This window comes from Diplotaxodon limnothrissa, linkage group LG8 (genome assembly GCF_057381915.1).
Source record: "Diplotaxodon limnothrissa isolate DT_005_m linkage group LG8, D_limnothrissa_male_GT1.1, whole genome shotgun sequence".
Taxonomy (NCBI): Eukaryota; Metazoa; Chordata; class Actinopteri; order Cichliformes; family Cichlidae; genus Diplotaxodon; species Diplotaxodon limnothrissa.
In genome coordinates this window covers 15,117,130-15,137,903 of record NC_140603.1, presented here as the reverse complement: position 1 = coordinate 15,137,903, position 20,774 = coordinate 15,117,130, and the positions used below count along the sequence as shown (strand labels likewise).

At 37.9% G+C, this 20,774-nt stretch overlaps 1 protein-coding gene across 1 annotated transcript; it reads right to left on the bottom strand.

Annotated features, from left to right (window-relative positions):
* Positions 1 to 1,285: 1,285 nt before the first annotated feature.
* Positions 1,286 to 15,145, bottom strand: LOC146626553 (tenascin-N-like). The gene is made up of 8 exons (XM_085361814.1): positions 15,002 to 15,145; positions 5,861 to 5,927; positions 5,262 to 5,516; positions 4,081 to 4,326; positions 3,115 to 3,372; positions 2,769 to 2,999; positions 1,888 to 2,145; positions 1,286 to 1,494 (listed from the first exon to the last, which is right to left on the bottom strand). Exons 1-8 carry the CDS (start codon positions 15,143 to 15,145, stop codon positions 1,286 to 1,288), a joined length of 1,668 nt encoding a protein of 555 aa, XP_085217940.1.
* Positions 15,146 to 20,774: the final 5,629 nt, after the last annotated feature.

The following is a 20,774-nucleotide window of genomic DNA, read 5'->3' as shown; positions in this document are numbered from 1 at the left end:
CACGGGGATCTGTATGAAGTCTAACTGAAGTCATAATCTGAGCATTATTATTATTAGTAGTAGTAGTAGTAGTAAAACCAACAAAATAACTTAATTAAATATATCTTCTTTTACTGCTGATACTGTGCCATTGTGACTCCTACTATAAACTGTCAAATAGAAATGTGGACCATGCTTTATTTGTGGGTAAGGAAAAGCTGTCTCTGTCTCCCCCTACTGGTTGTCATTAGGAACAACATATCCCAACAAATCTGGAAACTGTAATAGCTCCTCTGCAATACAGCCAGATGTTCAGCAGTTGTTCGGCTTGGATGGACATATTTTTGCACCATAGATTAGTCTTTAAAAATAAAAGCAAACACTACAAACTAAAATTTTGGATCATTTGAAGACATCAGGGGTTTTATAACAATATTACATAAAAGTAAACTCCTATAGAGCCGATTTGGAACAAGTTTTTCATCATATTAATGTTACATGGTTAAACAGATTTCTTGAACATGAGAGAGCGCATTCTTTTTAACTGCTTCGATTGCAATTTTTTTCCCCCTCTTTGAACACAGGGTGAACTTTTACAGTAACATTCCCATCTTACTGATCACAGGACATTCATTCTAATGCTTCTAAATTTTTCTTTTTTAAATCTATCAACATGCAGTGTTTGAACAAGGCTCAGAAGGTGATAGATGCAAACAGAGGACATGGGAAGTATCATGAAATTTGCAACACTGAGGGTTATGTGGAGAAGTAACACAATTGTCTAAAAAAGGAGACAGTGAGACACAATCACGAGCAAAAACAAAAGGTTTTTATTAAAGATGAATCTTAAAGTAAGTGCCGGGCTGCTACTACTAACTAACACAGGAACAAACACAGCAGAGACCGGTCAACAAAGCAATTCACAGATTCTCCTCAGAGAAAGCCTAAGCGGTCACAAACACACACAGATCACATGAAGCAAAGTCAAAAGGCACTTTGGCACTGGCAGTGTCTTCTGCATCAATTTGTGCCAAAGCTAAGTGCTGACAGGACAGCTCCTCAGATTACATTTCCTCCATGGGAAAAAGTGTGGTTTCTAAGACAGGGCAGAGAGCGCACTAAACTAAACTAAACTAAACTAAACTAAACTAAACTAAACTAAAACAATACTTTCGCCATATGAAACTAGTACTTTTCTTGCCTAAAAATGAGTACTTTTTAATCTAAATTGAGTACTTAGAGTACTTAGTAGAATATTTTTTATCTAGTTTTTAAACTAACCAAGTACATAACTGGTCTCTTCTGCTTAGAAGTCATGCTCGGTGCCAAGCACTGTGACATTGTCATAGTCTTCATATAATTCATCTCCTCCTCCATCACACTTGGTCATCTCCATGGAGACAGCTGGATTGTTTGTCATCTTCCTGCTCCAGTAGATAGACAGAAGCAGACCAGTAGAAAAGCAGTAAGGACTGAAGACCACTAGATGGCGGAAGAGTCTCAGCACAAATGAACCTGAGTGGGCGCCAGTTAAATTTAAATTAGGGATGTTTTGTGTTGTAGCATTGAGACAGACTATTTATGTTTTGTCAAATTTAATAGCTGTGTCAATGAAATGGCATTTAGGGACAGTATACAGTGCTCTCTTTATGACTTCTAAGCTTTTTGCATATTTGTTAAAATGAGGTTTTTCAGATCACACATTTCATATTAGACGAAGATAACTCAAGTAAATTAACTTCTAAAGGGAGCAAAAGCATTATTAAAATACAACGAAGTTAAAAAATGTAGAGGTTTATTTTTAAACTTGAGTGAAATGAAACGATTTGTAATCAAGTCAAAGTTGAAAATACTGTATGTTGTTATGATTACAAGCAGTAACATGGTAATGTAGTTACTTTTACTCACCCCTTGGATCAGTTTGGCAGTAAAACACATGCGGTTCAGAACTCCTCACCCCAGACAGTGAAGTTACAGACACCTTATATTTTTTGGCAGGTTGGAATCCATCGATTATGATCTCAGTTTCAGGACTAGCTACTGTGTGAGTCTTTCCAGCCACATTCACCTCCGCATTAGTCCACTCGCCCTCTGGAACTGTCCATTTAATAAGAACAGAGTATCCAGCTGCCCAGTACTCACAGTGAGCATTTAGATTAGGAGGAACTGAGTAAAACAAGAAAAAGGTTTTACAGTCACAACTAAAGCAGAAAATATATGACTTATAGTAAGTATAATTAAACTTTTTATACTATAAAACAGAGTCTGTGAAAAGTGCATCATTTTAAAATTTGTTCTCAAATAGAAAGATTATTTGTTTTACTTTTAATTCAAAGCAGTACCCTACAGTTTATAAAGTTTATTATATTTTTGGAATTTTCATATAAAAACTAAAAATAAAGACCCCAACATTGACACATTAGATATTGAAAGAATTACTCATTTTCTGTTTTAACCTTTTTAATTTCTTGAGCTAATTCATCAGAATGAATTCTTCAGTTAGTAATAAAATGATAGTTAGTTAAAGCTCATATATTAATACTGAATCATATTATGTAACTGTGTTAACCTGTGGTATGTAGGTATGTTAACAAAATTATTTTTCTGCAATAAACCTTTTTAAGATTAAAAATTGAATGCAAGGGTGAAAACTAAAAATTAAAAATTAAATTAAATAAATTCACAGATAACCTTTCTGTAACCAATATGAGTGAATACTTTAAGATCTTAAAAACTAATTTACAGATTAAAAATATGCTAGTCCTTCAAATGGTTTCTGTTGTACTCACAAATTGTTAATTTGTGTTCACACTGCAGGAAAACTCTGGAAGACTTTTCATAGACAAGAGAGATGTTATAGGTGGCACCAGGGTAAAGTCCAGTAAACGACACATTTTCACGTCCATCACTGACATGAACGTTAGATCCATTACGGGCCGTTGCGGTCGAGAACAAGCCTTCAATCTTTGCTTTGATTGATGAGTTGGTAACTTTCCAGTCTGCACTGGCACAGTCTATGGCTGAAATAGAGGAGAAAACAGTTATATGCAAGAACCTGCTTCTTCTTTTTTACACAACTCATTGAAAAGAGACAAGAAAAAGTTATAAAAGTCTAACAGAGATAATTTTTTTTACCTGTTACTGTGAAATTCGTATAAGGAGTGCTCCTGAGTCCAGCGAACACTGTGGTTAAGCTGAAATCATACTGTGATCCAGGCTGAAGAGATGTCACTACTTTTCTGATTGTATCTGAGGAGACGTCTGACACACTATCTGACACACCACCATTGATTTGAAGCTCGTATTGCCAGGCTTTATTCATGTTCTCCCACTCTAGAGTTATGCTGTTAGCAAATCGTTCAGTCACACTGACCCAAGGCACCACTGGTGGAACTGAAAAAACAAAACTCAGAAGTGGAATTTGTTCATCTTTTTCTTTTAAAATGAAATACGGGAGCATAGAGCTAGTTCAGTTATCACAAGCTTTTACATACTTAAGTCTGAGTAGGTGTGTGAGCTAAATGGCTCAGCATCAATGTATGTTTCCAATCAGGTGATCAGATCAGTCAAAATTAAATAAATAAATAGTGTGTACTAATAATATAATAATTAGATAATTATTGTATAAAATATAATAATTAAGCATGCTGCTCGCTAAGAGCACATTATCCATATTTGCTGCTCTATCACAAGCACAAGCCTATCATCAGGGTTAGATGCACACTTCCTTCTTCACAGAGATATGGTTGGTGGGTGGAGCCAGGATGAATAAATGGCACTGCAGGCCAGAAGGAAAATATAGAATATCGACTTGGACTTATATTGTCCATTTAAATATATTATATCAGGAGCTAAAGATGAAATAAAGACAATTTTACAAAGTCTGATTCACAATGTTTCATCCTTAAGTAACCATTGATGTTTCCTAAGCCTTTAGAAAGTATAAAAGTTAAATTTCAAATTCTAATGTCCCCTGTCTAATGTTGTAAATGTACATCAGACAAAAAATAGGAAAATTTAACAAATGTTTATGTTACGAGAAGCTAGTATATAAGCATGTTCCCCAAAAAAATGAGAAAATATAGAGAAATTACATCTCACCAGTGACTGTGATGCAGTTTACTCCACTGCTTCTGACATTTCCAAACACAGTGAAGAGAGTGAAATTGTATCTGGTTCCACTGGTCAAATTTAACACTCTGTATTCTTTTTCAGAATTACTAATGTTGATCTCTCTTTCATTAAACACAAGAATATAATTGTCGATGTTGGGGACTGTTTTCCACTCCAGAGTTATGCTGGTCTCATCTTGTCCATTTTTCTTAAATTCGTCAGCATTACGAGGAGCTAGAATAGAAAAACGCACAAACAAGAAACTGTAACAACATTTTCTGTCAGAAACAGAAACATGGAGCGAGGCTTCAGTTTCAGTATTTTTATCGGTCCTTTTGAAAAATATTAGGTGAGCTACACTCTTCTGTTTCTGAGAAACCTTAAACATCATTATAGAGCTCTGCCCTTGTTCATGTTGTAGAGGAGCATCAACTGTGGAACATTTTAAAGGACTATGACTGTTTTAGATGTTTTTAATCTGTTAACCTCCACCAGGTTAGCAGTAAGCAGTCTAGGATTATAGGTCGGGTTAGTATTTGACATATTCAAATTGGAAAATTTAGCAAATGTTTATGTTATTATTCTGTAGGATGTATTCTGGGATGTTTTTAACCTTGTCCCACTCCAGTGGTATACTCATCTCATTTTGATGCACCACAGTCACATTATTAACACTTTGTAGAGCTAAAGATAACAGAGGAAAGTGGCTTTGATTAAAAAAAAAACAACAACTCTCCATCAGCTAAAGTTTCAAGTACTAATGAGCCGGTCCATCCTGGTTTATCTGTCTATGTTAGAGAAAATATATCTTACCAGTGACTGCGATGCAGTTTACTCCACTGCTTCTGACATTTCTAAACACAGTGAGGAGAGTGAAATTGTATCTGGTTCCATCAGTCAAATTTGAGACTGTGTATTCTTCTGTAAAATTCTTAATGCTGATCTGTCTTTCATTAAACAAAAGAATATAACTGTCACTGTTGGAGACTGTTTTCCATTGCAGCTTTATGCTGGTCTCATTTTGACCAACGGCCTTGAATTCTTTAGCATTACGAGGAGCTACAATAGGAAAAACACACACAAAAGAAACTAAAACAATGTTCCCAACAACATCTTGTATTTTGTTTATGTTTTAATTAGACTGAATGTTTTGTTCAGTGCTCACCAACCTGTCACAGCACTGAATCTGTATCCACTGCTGTTGAGTCCCTCAGACGTGGTGAAGAGAATGAATGTGTAGTTTCTCCCAGCAGTCAGAGAAGTGACCACATGTACTATGGGTCCTTCTTCAGTTTTATTTATCTTTTTTATTATATTACCATATTGCAGGATGTATGTTGGGATGTTGTTAACCTTGTTCCAGGTCAGAGTTATACTGTTCTCATTTTGTGTGGTCACATTCACTATGTCAACATTATTTGGAGCTGAAAAAGAAAAGAGGACACACAGTGGTTGTAGTTACAAAAAAGTTTTAAAAAGAACAAGAACTGAAGCACTGACTATACTGCTTTCATTCCTTTGTACCACTGTGCCTTTTGTTACATCATCAGGAGCTGTGATGAGTTGAGAGTGGTGTTCACCTTTTACCACAATAAAAACCCAGAATGATATTCACTTCAGTTTTACCAATAACCAACAAAAGTTAAAAAAAATAGTGTTTCATTCTTACGGGCTTTTGCTGTTGTAGATGTTGTTTGTTCTGTTGAAGTTTGTGGAGTGGGACTTGTTTCAGCCAGTGGAATAAATTTTTGTGTTGTTTTTGCTGTACTTTTCTGTCCTGCTGTCACTGTCGTCGTCACTGTTGGTGTGATTATTTTAGTGGAGTCAGTTGTGCCCTAAAAGCAGAAAAAGAGTGAAAACTACAGAATCTAAAATCTGTGAAAAAAAATCACCATTGAATACCCAGTTAACACGAGTCTGTGGCAGAGTCACAGAGCGATGTTTGCTGCTTTTAATTTCACATCTACATTATATCATAAACATTATGTGAACAGTAATACTTCGAGATATCCTCTGAGCATTCTGCTTTATAAGAACAAAAACTTTCACTAAAAATAAAAAAAATAATGTGCAGGAAACACTTGGCTGAAGCTAAACCTTAGCTAAAAGCCTACCAGCCATTTGGCAGCTCTCCGGGTTTTATAGGTAGAAAAGCCAAATGGCTGGTCTCTGGGAGTTTAAGTAAGTCAGTGTCAAATTATTTTAGCATTTTATGTGTCAGCTTCTACAACTAGCAACATCTGTAACATAAAAATCACAGAGCTGGCAAAAAATCTATTAATTAAGTGTTTGCTTTTACTAAAAATGCAAATCATATGTATTATTATATTGTATATTATAGCTACAGTTACTTACAGTTACTGGCCTATGAAATATCTAACACATTTCTCCTCGGACACACTCTTTAAAATTCCACATCTGATTTGATTAAATCATTAAGTCTGTATCGTGTAAGTGTTTAAGATATTGTTGAATTTTCTTCTTTCGTGCTCTTTTTGTTCTCAGAGGAAACAGATCGGTGTCGCAAAGAAGGAATAAATTCATGTTTCAAAATCTGGAAAAGTCCAGAATTTTCATGCCGTTTAACAAGATTTTGTTGTTCTTATATTTCTGTACAAACCAGTATTTTACAAAACATAACTATAGTGTTTCAAATACATAATGAAGCATGTCATGCATTTAGGCTTCACTGTGGTTTTGACTGCACTGTTTCCTTTTGTCGAGGGTAACCTACACTGAGCTTCACTATCTGATCACCATCAAAGTGAAAGGTAAAAAAAAACTTACCCAAAGTAGACTCAGGAAGACACAGAGCAACAAGTGGTCTGAGATAAGGGATAAAAGCTTCATCGTCTTCAGGACTCGTAACTGGCACACATACTACACATTCACCTCTGTTGGTATTTTGACAAAAACACAAATGATTTCTCAGCACCTGGGTGGTTACTGTCCAACACAGACTGTAATTCTTAACTATGCTCCTCTTGTAACCATATTAGCAAGTGGTGAAGTAAATAGCTGCTTCTCCTTTAGGGCCTCGCATAAATACAGAGACCTTTGCCCCGCCCATTTCTTCATTATTAACTGTCTGCTGCTTGTCAAGGGTACATTAATCAAGTTGTCTGTTTTATGTGTTTATTAAAGGTAATCACTTTACATTTTCTGTAACTGCTAGTTCATGCTGATTGTGTATTTAGATATAAATAAAAATGGGTTTTTACTGGGTGTTATTTTACATATTCTTTGATTTAGTGTTATTCATGTCATAGTCTTGTTTCTCAGTTATTCTTTGTAGTTTCTAGAATTTAGGTTGTGTTTCTGTGCCTCTCCCCTGTGTTCTTTCTTTCATACCTAGTCGTCCTCGGTCCCAGTGTCAAGTCCACATTTCAGTCTGTGTCTCATGTTTTCTGTTTTATTTTGATAGTTCCTTGTCTGGTATGTAGCATGTTCAGTTCTGCACATGAACATGTTACACACCAGCAGTATATGTTTGTTGTCATGAGCAGTGTTGGGTAAGTTACTTTAAATTATTAACTCAGTTACATTACTAGTTACTTCTATCAAAAGTAACTCAGTTACTTCAAGTTACTCGTTACTTTCAGAGTAACTAGTTACTAGGGAAAGTAACTTTGGTTTTACTCAGAATTCTCTTGTTAATGTGTTGCTTCCGTAACTGGATACCCAGCAAGATTGCCAGTCTTCTAGCTTGCTTACTTGCCACAAGTGCACTGTGCCACCTACCAATAGAAAGGAAAAGATAATGTGCACATTTCCACGAGAGAAATCCCACGCCTGATTCTATCCTAGCCTGCTTTTTACATCCAACACAAAAACTGCAGTCGTGGTGCTTTCGATTGTACTCAGAACTCGGAAATTCTGCCTTCTGAATAGGAAGATGTAGGTAACACCAGACTGCAGATGAGCTGCATACAGGGCTGGACTGGGACAAAAAAATCGTCCCGGGCATTTTGACTAGAGACCGGCCCACCAGTATAGGAAAAATCATAAAGCCTTTGAATGAAAATAAACTCTGTTGTGACAGTGATGTACACTGTTCTGATGGTATATATGTATCAATCTATCAATTGTTTGTTGTAAGACTCAGATAATTATTTTTTTAAAAGTGAGACATTTTAAATGAGAATAAGAAAGTATTTCCTTGTGCCCCCCTTTCCCTTTTAATTCCCTACATGGACCCCTGGCAACACTTTGCTAGATCCGCCCCTGCACAGTTACCAGCTGTCAGCTACTTAGAAAAGGATCCTGGTGTTATTTGTCTCTCAGAAACAGTTCATAACTTCCCTTCAACTCATTCATGTTAACTAAAAGGTAAACCTGTTTCTCCATCACAGCTCTGATGATTCAGTAAGGACATCTCCTGGTTTCATCTTCATGTTTCCCTCTCACCACATATTCAAACCGATATCATGACCAGCAGGTTTACAGCTGTGGCTCCAGTCAACATCAACTGATACTAGAAATTAATATTAAATAAATTCTAACAACAGCTGATCAAGCTTAAAAGTGCTGCTGTTGTTTATCGCGACATCCGCTGGTTTCCTCTTTCTGGCGCAAAGTGGGCGATAAATACAGTGGGGCAAAAAAGTATTTAGTCAGCCACCGATTGTGCAAGTTCCCCCACTTAAAATGATGACAGAGGTCAGTAATTTGCACCAGAGGTACACTTCAACTGTGAGAGACAGAATGTGAAAAAAAATCTATGAATTCACATGGTAGGATTTGTAAAGAATTTATTCGTAAATTAGGGTGGAAAATAAGTAAGGGAATCAAATCCCGCAGTGCCAGACGTGTTCCGCTGCTGAAGCCAGTGCATGTCCAGGCCCGTCTGAAGTTTGCCAGAGAGCACATGGATGATACAGCAGAGGATTGGGAGAATGTCATGTGGTCAGATGAAACCAAAGTAGAACTTTTTGGTATAAACTCAACTCGTCGTGTTTGGAGGAAGACGAATACTGAGTTGCATCCCAAGAACACCATACCTACTGTGAAGCATGGGGGTGGAAACATCATGCTATGGGGCTGTTTTTCTGCCAAGGGGACAGGACGACTGATCCGTGTTAAGGACAGAATGAATGGGGCCATGTATCGTGAGATTTTGAGCCAAAACCTCCTTCCATCAGTGAGAACTTTGAAGATGAAACGAGGCTGGGTCTTCCAACATGACAATGATCCAAAACACACCGCCCGGGCAACAAAGGAGTGGCTCCGTAAGAAGCATTTGAAAGTCCTGGAGTGGCCTAGCCAGTCTCCAGACCTCAACCCCATAGAAAATCTGTGGCGGGAGTTGAAAGTCCGTGTTGCTCGGCGACAGCCCCAAAACATCACTGCTCTCGAGAAGATCTGCATGGAGGAATGGGCCAAAATACCAGCTACTGTGTGTGCAAACCTGGTAAAGACCTATAGTAAACGTTTGACCTCTGTTACTGCCAACAAAGGTTATGTTACAAAGTATTGAGTTGTATTTTTGTTATTGACCAAATACTTATTTTCCACCCTGATTTACGAATAAATTCTTTACAAATCCTACCATGTGGATTCATGGATTTTTTTTTTTTTTCATATTCTGTCTCTCACAGTTGAAGTGTACCTCTGGTGCAAATTACTGACCTCTGTCATCATTTTAGGTGGGGGAACTTGCACAATCGGTGGCTGACTAAATACTTTTTTGCTCCACTGTAAACAAGAGACAAAAGCCGATCAGCTGATCATTGATCAGTTTCATGATTGAAGTAGAAACAGGAGAGGGGGGAGAGAATGAGAGGAGAAAAGGCAGCTGACAGCGTAAAGACGCAGAAAAACTCCAGCTTTGTGTCTTTTTCCATTCTAGCTGAAGTCCGGGACAAACTGTTCCTTTTCACCTCAATAAGAAACGCGTAATATTTTATCTGAATAGAGACGATTCCATTTTTTACGGGACGGTTGGCAACTCTAATAATTAACCTTATGAACAAAATAAAGTTCAACATCAGTAACATAGCACCCACCCAGCTGTAAACTCCGTCATGCTAGCTAGAAAAAGTCAGCACAACGAAAATAAACTCCACCTAAACTTGGTTCATATCTGACCCAGATGGACTGCAGGTTATAACTTCTTACGTGAAGTTCAGTTCACCTGACACTCGGACCAGTGGCCGCTTCGGGTCTCTCCTCTTACCTCCCTTTTCCTTCATCCACCTGCTGGCCTCCACCACTTGCTAATGTTATTGAATCTGTGGAAGCTCCGCGATAGCCACCACACGAAGTAACGAATAACGAGCCTATCTAAATCCCAGTAACGAGTAACGCGTTCCTGGTTTTGGCATAATAACTAGTTACCGTGCTCGTTACCACAATAATAACGTAGTTACTGTAACGCGTTACTTAACTCATTCACTGCCATTGACGTCTATAGACGTCAATTGAAAAACTTACGTTGACTGCCATTGACGTCTATAGACGTCAATTACGTTTTTCAATGGGAGGGGCTAGAATACATTTTATTTTTTCATATATTTGTAAATAAATTGTTTTGATAAAACATAACCTTTCTCAGTGTTATTTCTGTTTTATAGAAGTGAATAACTATTTTATATGTTAGAGGTGTCACAGAGCAAGAAATATTAGTGTCAAAGGCACTTTTCTGCTTGAAATGTATTTTTCACAAAAAGCTCGTTTTCTCCCTTTTTTTGGTCAAAACAGGCATTTTTGGTGGAACCCACCTCTCCTCTACAGCTGATTACTAAAGAATGGAAAATGGTAGAAACAAGCTTTTTTTTTTTGGATGAAAGAAGAGAGTCTGTTCTTCATTTTGGTAGGTTCAGCGTTTATATGATCATAACACACAGTTTTCTGTGGCTCTTCAAAAATGAGTAAAAATGCTCAAAAACCCTGGCAGTGGGGAGTTACCTGATTTGAAAATGGCTGGCAGTGAATGAGTTAATAACGCGTTAGTCCCAACACTGGTCATGAGTTTGTTTTGGAGTTTGTTTCTACAGCAGTGAAGCTGCCTACTTTGTTGAGTCCTGCGTTTGGGTCCCCATCCTGCCTGCTACAGCACTGGACATGACACAAACAAACATTATGCATTATTTTGATGCCATTGCCATTATATTATATATTTGGATCACAGAGAGGTGTGGAATGGAAAACAGCAGACATCACTCTGACTTGATGGAACAGAGTTTATTGGCCAGTCTTTTACACCCACACACAGAAACTTCCAAAATGGCAGCCTATCCATTTCTTCTTCTTCTTCTTTTAAGTTTTATTGGCAGTTGGCAAACAACAAAATGGTGTATTACCACCACTAACTGGAGTGTGGACTAAAAGAGGTGTTGACTCCCAAACGATTTTCTCTCTTTTCTCTAAGTCCACCTTTATACCCTTTCAGACCACGCCTTCTCAGTTCAAACCGCCCCATGACATAATCCTTCCAGAGAGGGACAAACAAAGAAGATTAGTTTTCACAAATAATCCTAACATTATCAATCACTTGTCAAAAATGAAAGTAGACGTGTCATGTATGAAAATACATATTTTAAAGGTCATTTTACACATCTCTAATGACTAAATTTCTGCAAATGGTTGACCAACCAAACTCCTACTCTTGCCAGCCCATTTCCTATAAAAGAGCTGCATTTGAGGCAGTTTTCCTCTTTACCACCAAGACAAGATGGCCTCCAAGGAAATACAAGGTCTTAAATAATCAGGCCCAATCTTATCTTAATAACCTTGTAGTACCATATCACCCTATTAGAGCACTTCGCTCTTGCACTGCAGGCCTACTTGTTGTTCCTATATTATTTACAAGTAGAATGGGAGGCAGAGCCCTCAGTTTTCAGTTCACTTCTGTGGAACCAGCTTCCAGTTTGGATTTGGGAGACAGACACTATCTCTATTTTCAAGATTAGGCTTAAAACTTTCCTTTTTGCTAAAGCATATAGTTAAGGCTGGACCCGGTGACTCTGAATCCTCCCTTAGTTATGCTGCGATAGACGTAAGCTGCCAGGGGATTCCCGTCATGCATTGAGTTTTTCCTTTCCAGTCACCTTTCTCACTCACTATGTGTTAATAGACCGCTCTGCATTGAATCATATCTGTTATTAACCCCTGTCTCTCTTCCACAGCATGTCTTCCTTCTCTCACCCCAACCGGTCGCAGCAGATGGCCGCCCCTCCCTGAGCCTGGTTCTGCTGGAGGTTTCTTCCTGTTTTTCCTTCCTACTGTCGCCAAAGTGCTTGCTCATAGGGGGTCATATGATTGTTGTGTTTTTCTCTGTAGCTGCTTTACAATATAAAGCATCTTGAGGTGACTTTTGTTGTGATTTGGCGCTATATAAATAAAATTGAATTGAATTGAACTGAATTTATTGAGCTGGGTAACTTACAAACATTTTGCTTTTATCTTGGTGCACAGAGGTGTGTTTACACATTTAAAACAAAAGCCACCATAGGTGAGATGGGGCAGGACTTGGTGCCTCCTAGCAATGTTATCCTGAGAGTTATGCTACTAAAAACGAGAAAAAAAAAGTCAAAACCACATTTGAAGCATTGATTATGCTGCTTTCATTGTTTGTTTCACTGATTACTTTCTTACATTACAAAGTCCAGTAGATTTCACTATTGGTGTATTTGCTGCAGTGGGGTCAGAGGCACCCTAAGAGCAGAAAAGGGGTGACATATGTATACGTTTTCCTTTAATATCCAAATTAAAACTCCATACTGATTAATTCTGCATAGACTACAACATGTAAGTAGTCTTTAAGATATCGCTGCATTTAGATTTGACATCATTTCCATGTTCATGCTCTTTTTCTTCTTAGAAGAAAGGATAGTAGATTAGTGACACTGAGACAAATTGTTTGCACTGTGTAACACTTCTTTGTAAATTGTTGATGCATTTTAAACACCAACTAATATTTAAGAGATCATCATTTTGACTGCATAAGTTCCTCTTAGCAGGGTAACTGACAGTGAGCTTTATCTGATCATCACGATGTGTAAAAACAAAGTAGATTCAGGAAGTTACACAGCATCAAGTGGTCACAACTGAAAGATAAAAGCTTCATATGAATCTCAAATGACACCACATATTTTGAACTGTACAAATTCCTTTGTTTTCCTAAGATAACCTTGAACAAGCTACATGATATTCTAACAATAATAATTTCTCTGATCCTGGGATATTACAGCTCAATTGTTAACTTTATAACTTTTGGTCTCTTTTATTGGCAAGTGACTAACTAAATAGTTACTTCTCCTTCCGCGCCTTGAGATCTTTCACCTCCATCTGCTCATTTCATGTTTATTAGTGCTAGTTAAATTTGGTGCCAATATTAACTTATTTTCATATTACATATCTTTCATATTTTTAAACAATTTTAAAAATGATTTGGGTCTAATGGCTTCTTAGGAAAGTAGAATGTGGTGGAAACTAAACTGTCTGGTTTACTCTCTGTGGCTGGTTTCTCTGACGCTACGGTGAAACGTGTTAACTTTTTTTTGTACAGTCTCAGCAAGCAGCAATATTTATAGCACCCTTATGCTTGACATCGGTAAGCTTTTTTTCAGTTCCTCCATTTTGTTCATGCCATGCATAATACCCAGCTCACTACCATCTTGTAAACTTTTCCTTTTACTCTTTCTAATCCCTTTCTGTCACAAATCACTCCACCTTGCCTGTACCTGTCATCTGTACTGTCCGTTGCTTTGAATGATCACCTCCAGATATTTTAACTTATCTTAGATCAAACATATGGGTAATGTTTGAGGTCTTCCAACAGTGATATGGACTAACTTTGGAGAAGACTGAATGCAATATAAAGGACAGGCAGTGTGTTCTGAAATGTAGCTGTGTGGCTGACCACATGGTAGTGTTATTGTGAGAGAAGCTGAGCTGATTGAACCTTTTAAAAGTGGTTTCTAGGAGATGTTTCAAGAGTCAAACTTGTTTGGAACAGGATAGAGCATTTCAAAAGTTTTTTAGTTAACCATAGGAAAATAATACAAAATATCAACAAATCACACAAACGTGCAAATTGGGACAAGAAAACAGGGTATCTGTTGATATGCTTTGTCAGCATTGGATGGAATATGTTAAATGGAGAGTCAAAAGTATGTTTTGTCCAAAAGGTTACACTGTTAAAAGTGGGACCTCCACTTTTTCTCTTGTATTGGAGTAAATGTTTTCTTGTCTTAATGAATCGAAGTGATACTAAACAAGACTAGAAAAAGTTCCTGTGAAAATGCAGCGTGAATGCAGTGTAGCGGAAATTATCTGCCGAAAAAAGCTGAAAAAGGAGAAATATCTGCCGAGAAGAGGTGTAGAAGCTGAACTGTTTGCTGAAGACAGCTTTATTTGAAAGGGTAAAGTGAAGAGTGTCAAGAATGCAGAACGAGCGCTAGCAAGAAAGCTGTGCAGCAACTGCCACGAGCAGTGGCGGTCCTAGCCTGTTTGGCGTCCTAGGCGAACACTCCCTCTGGTGCCCCGATACCCTCCACCCCACCCCCCAACCACACATAAAACATATTAAGGATTGTACATTAACATATTTTATTGTAAAAACTGTTGTCAGAACCATACTGAATTTAACCAGAGAAACACACACACACACACACACACACACACACACACACATATGTATGAAGAGAGAGAGAGTATGCATAGTATGCAAACGGCTAACAAACAGCCGTCATAATTCGTCACACAATGAGAATAGGACAAATCAACAACTGACAATCACTAATTAATATTGTGCTGAACACAGTCCGAAAGATTCAGTAGGCTACATCAGTGTCTACTGTTTACTATCATAGCCAAGTGGCTAACAAATGTAAACAGAAGTTTTCACTATCCCTACTATTTAATGTTCTATCTCGGTTGTGGTCAGTGCTATCCTCTATGCTGTTACCTGCTGGGTCAGCAGGTTGAGGGTCACAGATGCCAACAAACTAAATAAACTGATCCTAAAGCCCAGTAATGTTGTGGGGATGGAGCTGGACTCTGTTAGGGTGGTGTCTGAGAGGTAGATGTTGTCTAAGATAAGGACAATCATGGATAATACCTCCCACCCACTCCATGACATGCTGGCTACTCACAGGAACATGCTCATGAGAGACTGAGATTACCAAAAAGCACCACGGAACAACACAGGAAATCATTCCTGCCTGTGGCCATCTCCCTGTACAACTCCTCCATCTAATACACTGTAAGCACTGCAGTAGTTACACCCTTTTTACACACGCTCTTTTCTACTCTGTAATATTCTTGGCAATTTTCTTGATATTTATTTATAATCACAGTCAATCCTGGATATTTATAATTGAGTAATCTGTATATATTATTGATATTTCTTAAATGTCTAAGACCTGTAACATAATGTATTGTTTGGAGTTTTATCTGTTACTGTTACTATTTTTACCATTTCTTCTTGGAGCAACTGTGACCCACATAATTTCCTTAGGGATTAATAAAGTATTCTGAGTGTGATTCTGATTGTTTCAGGATACATAACTGGAGCCTCATCGTCTCGTCTCTCTATGTACTGTACTATATGAAGCGGAGATGACAATACAGTTTACTTTGACTTCAGTAGCAAGCAGGCGCACCGAAGGCTCTCGCGCTCACTTTTCGCTTATAGAATTTCGAAAAAACATCAATTCAAATTATAAATCTGTATCATTATGTCTCGTGTTTGTTGGGTTTTATTTTGTTTTGTTTTATTTTGCGGGTAGGCTATTAGATGCTGCGAATCCCCCGGCGCCCTGCCCTCTCCTCTCTGTGCCGCAAGCAGCAGGCGCACGTCGCAAACGGAGGGCGCCCTTACTCCCAGCAAATGGGTGATAGAAAACTGATCCGTGCCTATGCCATCCCCAAAATTCGCTGGCATGATTTCAGGGCAGCATGAATACGAGCGACTTTTTTTGCCCATGTCCTTGATGCCACCCCCACCACGATGCTGCCCTGGGCAACCGCCAGTATCAAAAACCGCTACTGACCACGGGTAGGACTCGAACCTGTGTCGACCAGAATCAGGGCAGCTGCTCATCTCAGTGAGCCAAATCAATTCACATTTCAAAAAGAGATATGATGACACAAAAAATGTGCAGGGTGCAGAACAACTTGAACTGTCTGCTGAAAACAGTTGAAGAAGCTGAAATCATAAAAACTTTGCAGAATTTTAATAAAATAGCAGAAATATTAAACAACCAAAACAGTCCGCTAAAACAAGCTGAACAAGCTGAACAAGCTGAAGTTCCATTTAAAGTAGTAGTTGCTGAAAGGTGAAAAATTGGCACAACATGAAGAAGCTGAACTGTCTGCTGAAGACAGGTGTAGAAGCTGGAGTCCATATTAGAAAAGTTGCTGAAATCATAAAAACTTTGCAAATTGTAATAAATTAGCCAAAATCCTGACCAAGCAAAACAATTCGCTGAAACAAACTGCACAGGTTGAAGTTCCTTCAGCTTGAAGAGTCCGCTGAAAACATGCTGCCATGGGCAAGATTCGAACCCGGGCCTCACGCTCTTAGAAGGGCTGCTCAAGTCTAGGTAACATTGATGAGACCTCAGCCACACCCTTCTTCCTGGGCAACTCTAACTGTAGGCTGCCTCCATGGGTGCCGGATAGGTTTAGATATTTAGCATCTAATGTCGGAAATATTGTATTAAAGCCTTTTATGGGTGTGACTTCAACAAAACACTATTTTAACCCCATGTAATAGTACTTGCATTTTCATCTTGGATTTTAAACATCTTTTCTTCCCTGGCAGCTCCAGGACCATTGCATTTCATGTATTAAATGATTTTTAATAAACTGTGCTTCATCAGCATGAATGTCCCATATTTGTCAATCTGTAATAAAACTGGTTTGTTACTGCAGATGAGTAATTCCCCAGAGAGCTGCAGATAAGATAAGATAAGATAAGATGTCTTTATTAGTCCCACAAGGGGAAATTTCATGTTAAGGCTGCCGACCTTTTGCACGCAATGGAGGCGCCATCTTACCCTCCGACCATACATGCATTACACAAAAACATCACATGGGGAAGACAGGTCAGAGAGGTATAACAATGGAAAATGCACCACATGAGGAAAGATAAGGAGAAAAAATAACTCCCCCAGACTGAGCTCCAACAGGGGGTTCAGTTTGAGAACAGAAAAAAAAAACACCTCTGCACATAGCACATGAAAAAACTCTTAATACACCAAAGAAACACATGACAAGCAACAGGGGTGGGTAAAGGGTGAGAGACAGCCAGTGTAGACAGTGCATCCGGGCCTGCAGCATAAGCGCTGGCCTCCTTGATCCACCGTCAGCATTGGAGGGGATTTCTCTCTCTTCACCGTGTGTCAGATTCGGTAACTTTCTGAGATCTCTGGCTCTGCTGTACGACTCTTTTCAGGTATTTGGGTTTAAACATCAAAATAATATTGGGATAGTATATTCTTTAAAAAATAATCCAAATTGTTTTTTGCTACTGTTGGAAGGCTTCAGGACCTGCTGCTATAGAAGACACTCTATAGCAGCTTGCAGGTGCTGTGGAGGCACCTGTCTGTGAAATACAACATGTGACAACTCTACAGCTATAACCATCCATCCAAGGAGGCTATCCCAGCACTGCGACAGACTGGCGACCTGTCAAGAGTGTACCCACCTTTCGCCCTATGGTGCTCTAATGACAACTAAATGGACTAAATTAAGTGATGCAGATTCAAATGTATATATTGCGAGACATGATTTTTGATAAGTGCTTTATGGCTTCACAAAACATGAAAAATGCATCAGAACAACAACAAATAAAAATTATAATTCAGCCCTGTGCTTTTAGAAAGGGAAGTGGGCAAAATTGAAAATTTGGTTACTAATATTTGTAGCATCAGATTTTTATTTTGGAGTTTCACTTGATGTGCAATCTTACTGCAGGCCCACAATTATTTTATTGCAAGAAAATGCTCACATTTGTTCAGTCAAATGCACAAAATGTACTTAAGTTCAGGCTGTGAATGTTATGTATTTGTATGTATGTGCTTTACCATAATAAAGTTAAATGTAAAACGAAAGTAAAGTCTAAAGTATTTGTTTGTGCTTGTGTTTTCAACTGAGCACCATCATGCAAAATATCTTGAAATTTGAATCTTGATAGGATGAAGCCCTTGCAATTGAGCTGTCCGATGGACATTTAAATTCACTCAAATTACTCAAATCTTTCATAACTATCACTGATGTACTGTCAGTACTTTCAGTCACCTGAGTTGAGTTCTTCATAGTTGTATTTGACATTTCCTAATATTACCACAAGATGGAGCCATCATGCCACACATTAGCCGGAGGTTAACACAATGAAGCCTTTAACCAATAATTTTGCAATCATTTGCTGGGATTGTTTCAATGTTATGTAAAAATAGTGGGATTATAAAAAGACACTTTGAACTGGAAGATACAAACTCAGACATTTTTAATGCCCCAAGCTGTTGACATATTTTCCAGATGACTGACTAATGACTCTGCTAATGAAAAAATATTGATATCAATTACATTTAATTTAATTACAAAACATTTCAGGCAGAAAATGCCATTAGACTTATTGAATGTAGATGACAGAGTGTTCATTATGTGAATACTTGTAACATAAACCTTCATTTGTCTTAAAGGTACAGAAAATATGGGTTGCTCAGATTGTATATAGTATTAAGACACCCCGTGAAAATAAATAGATTTTAAAAAATATATATTTATATGCACTTAAAGTAGGGAGTTACCATAACAAAATAAAATAAAACAAACCCTAATATATTTATATTGCCCACCAGGCAGTGAAGTGATTGGTCAGTCTTTAGCGTAAATTACCAAGCTGCTGCAGTGCAGGGAAGTACTGCTACTGAATTTTATGTTTAAATTAAGCCATCTAATTACAGACGGTACAAAAAAGATTCTGTTCCTGTTGCTTTGAAATTAATTCAATGTGTAGAAGGAGTTAGAAAAAAAAATTCATCTTTAGGCAAATCTTTTGGCACGACAGCCATAGATTACAGTTATTTGTGTCTTCAGCAGTAACCACGGGGCTCCTCATAAAAGCTTATCAACAACTGCAAGTCAGACAGCTAAAGCAATAAAATCTGGTAAATCAGAGTGATAATATATTAGCAGATGTTGAAAGATGTGCTTTTCTTTCAGGAGAACGAAATGCAAATTACAAATTACATCTGCGACTGTCGATCAGTAAAAGTCCTTAGATAGTTCAAGTTTCCCTCCGTTTCATTCTCTTATCAGATTGTTGAGAGTATTTGAAGAAATCTTGTATAAGTTTAAAAATTATTGCCGTAACACAAAGTCACGAACGTCAGAATCATCTGCAAACTTCTGTGGCTCTAGATTAATAAAAGGGGTAATATTAAGTATGTCAATATCTGCAATACAGTTTACACTGTTTAGATAAAAACAGTGAAGCATGCAATTCAACATGTAAGAAGGTGAAAAAAACCTAACAGGAATAACACAAAGCCATATAAGAGAGCATCCCCGGCCTCCTGAGGGTTTTGTCAGTTTAACAGCTGTTGAATGCTAGAGGCATGAAGTGGTAATTTCAGCATTTCTTCTTAAATGCTGCATCAGCTAGAATGCTTTCAATTCAAAATTTAAATTTCTGCTTGCAGACACTGCCTCAAAAACTCTATCACATATTCCTGAATAATCACTGACTAATAACATTAGCTACACTGGGTGCTGAGTAGGAAGGGTTATTTTCATGTTGCCAATTAATCATCTCATCACTATTTAAAATGCTTTTTGCAGCGCTAAACTGCGCAAAGTGTTCTCTGAGAAACTTAATATACATGCTGGACTTATCTGTCTCTTACTGCGCATGCACACAGTCATTCTAGCTGCCAAGCGCAAACTTCTTTGTAATTTTATTTCTTGCATCAGGGTTATTTTAAACAGCACAGTCTACTTTCCATGCATGAGCTTTACTATTCACCACTTACATGCTGTTATCATAGTGCAAGGAACTGTACTCAGTTATATCAGCTTTTGACATTATAAAGAGTTTAAAAAAACAATTGCTTCAATATTTTGTAAAATAGGTATCAGCATAAAGATGCCCTGTCCAAAGCCAAATAACCATACATCAGATAAATTACCTGAGTCCAATGATCTTTTTCCCTTTCTAGAGATATGCCAGCCTCTACTGCAGAGTAGGTACTAAAGTTATATTAGGTTAGGGACCACCTGTCTTACCACTAGGCTATCTAACTTGCAGACAGTTGGGCCCACGGATGACATTCCTGTCCCTTTCAGGGATTCACACTTTGACCCCAGGGGCAGAGGTCTTGTCTCCAAATTGACTCTAGCTGATGCATGCACATTTCTGATAAATGAAGGAGGAGAAGGCATCCATTGATGAAGATATATATAGTATCTGAATCTATACAAACAAATGTATGGGAAAAGAAGATGCTGCAAAGGGTAACTCTATAAACCCTATAAAAGCATGCTGCAACTGTTCACACCAACATGTAAGCTTCAGGTATTGACCTGTATTTTAAGTGTTGCTTTCAGTTGTCTTGAGGGAAAAGAAAAGCCACGTTTTGGAGCACTACAATACAAACTAACATTACTTTAGATGACAACATGTTGGTACCTTTGCTTATGTAAGAACTTGAGCGCAATTCTTGAGGGAAATA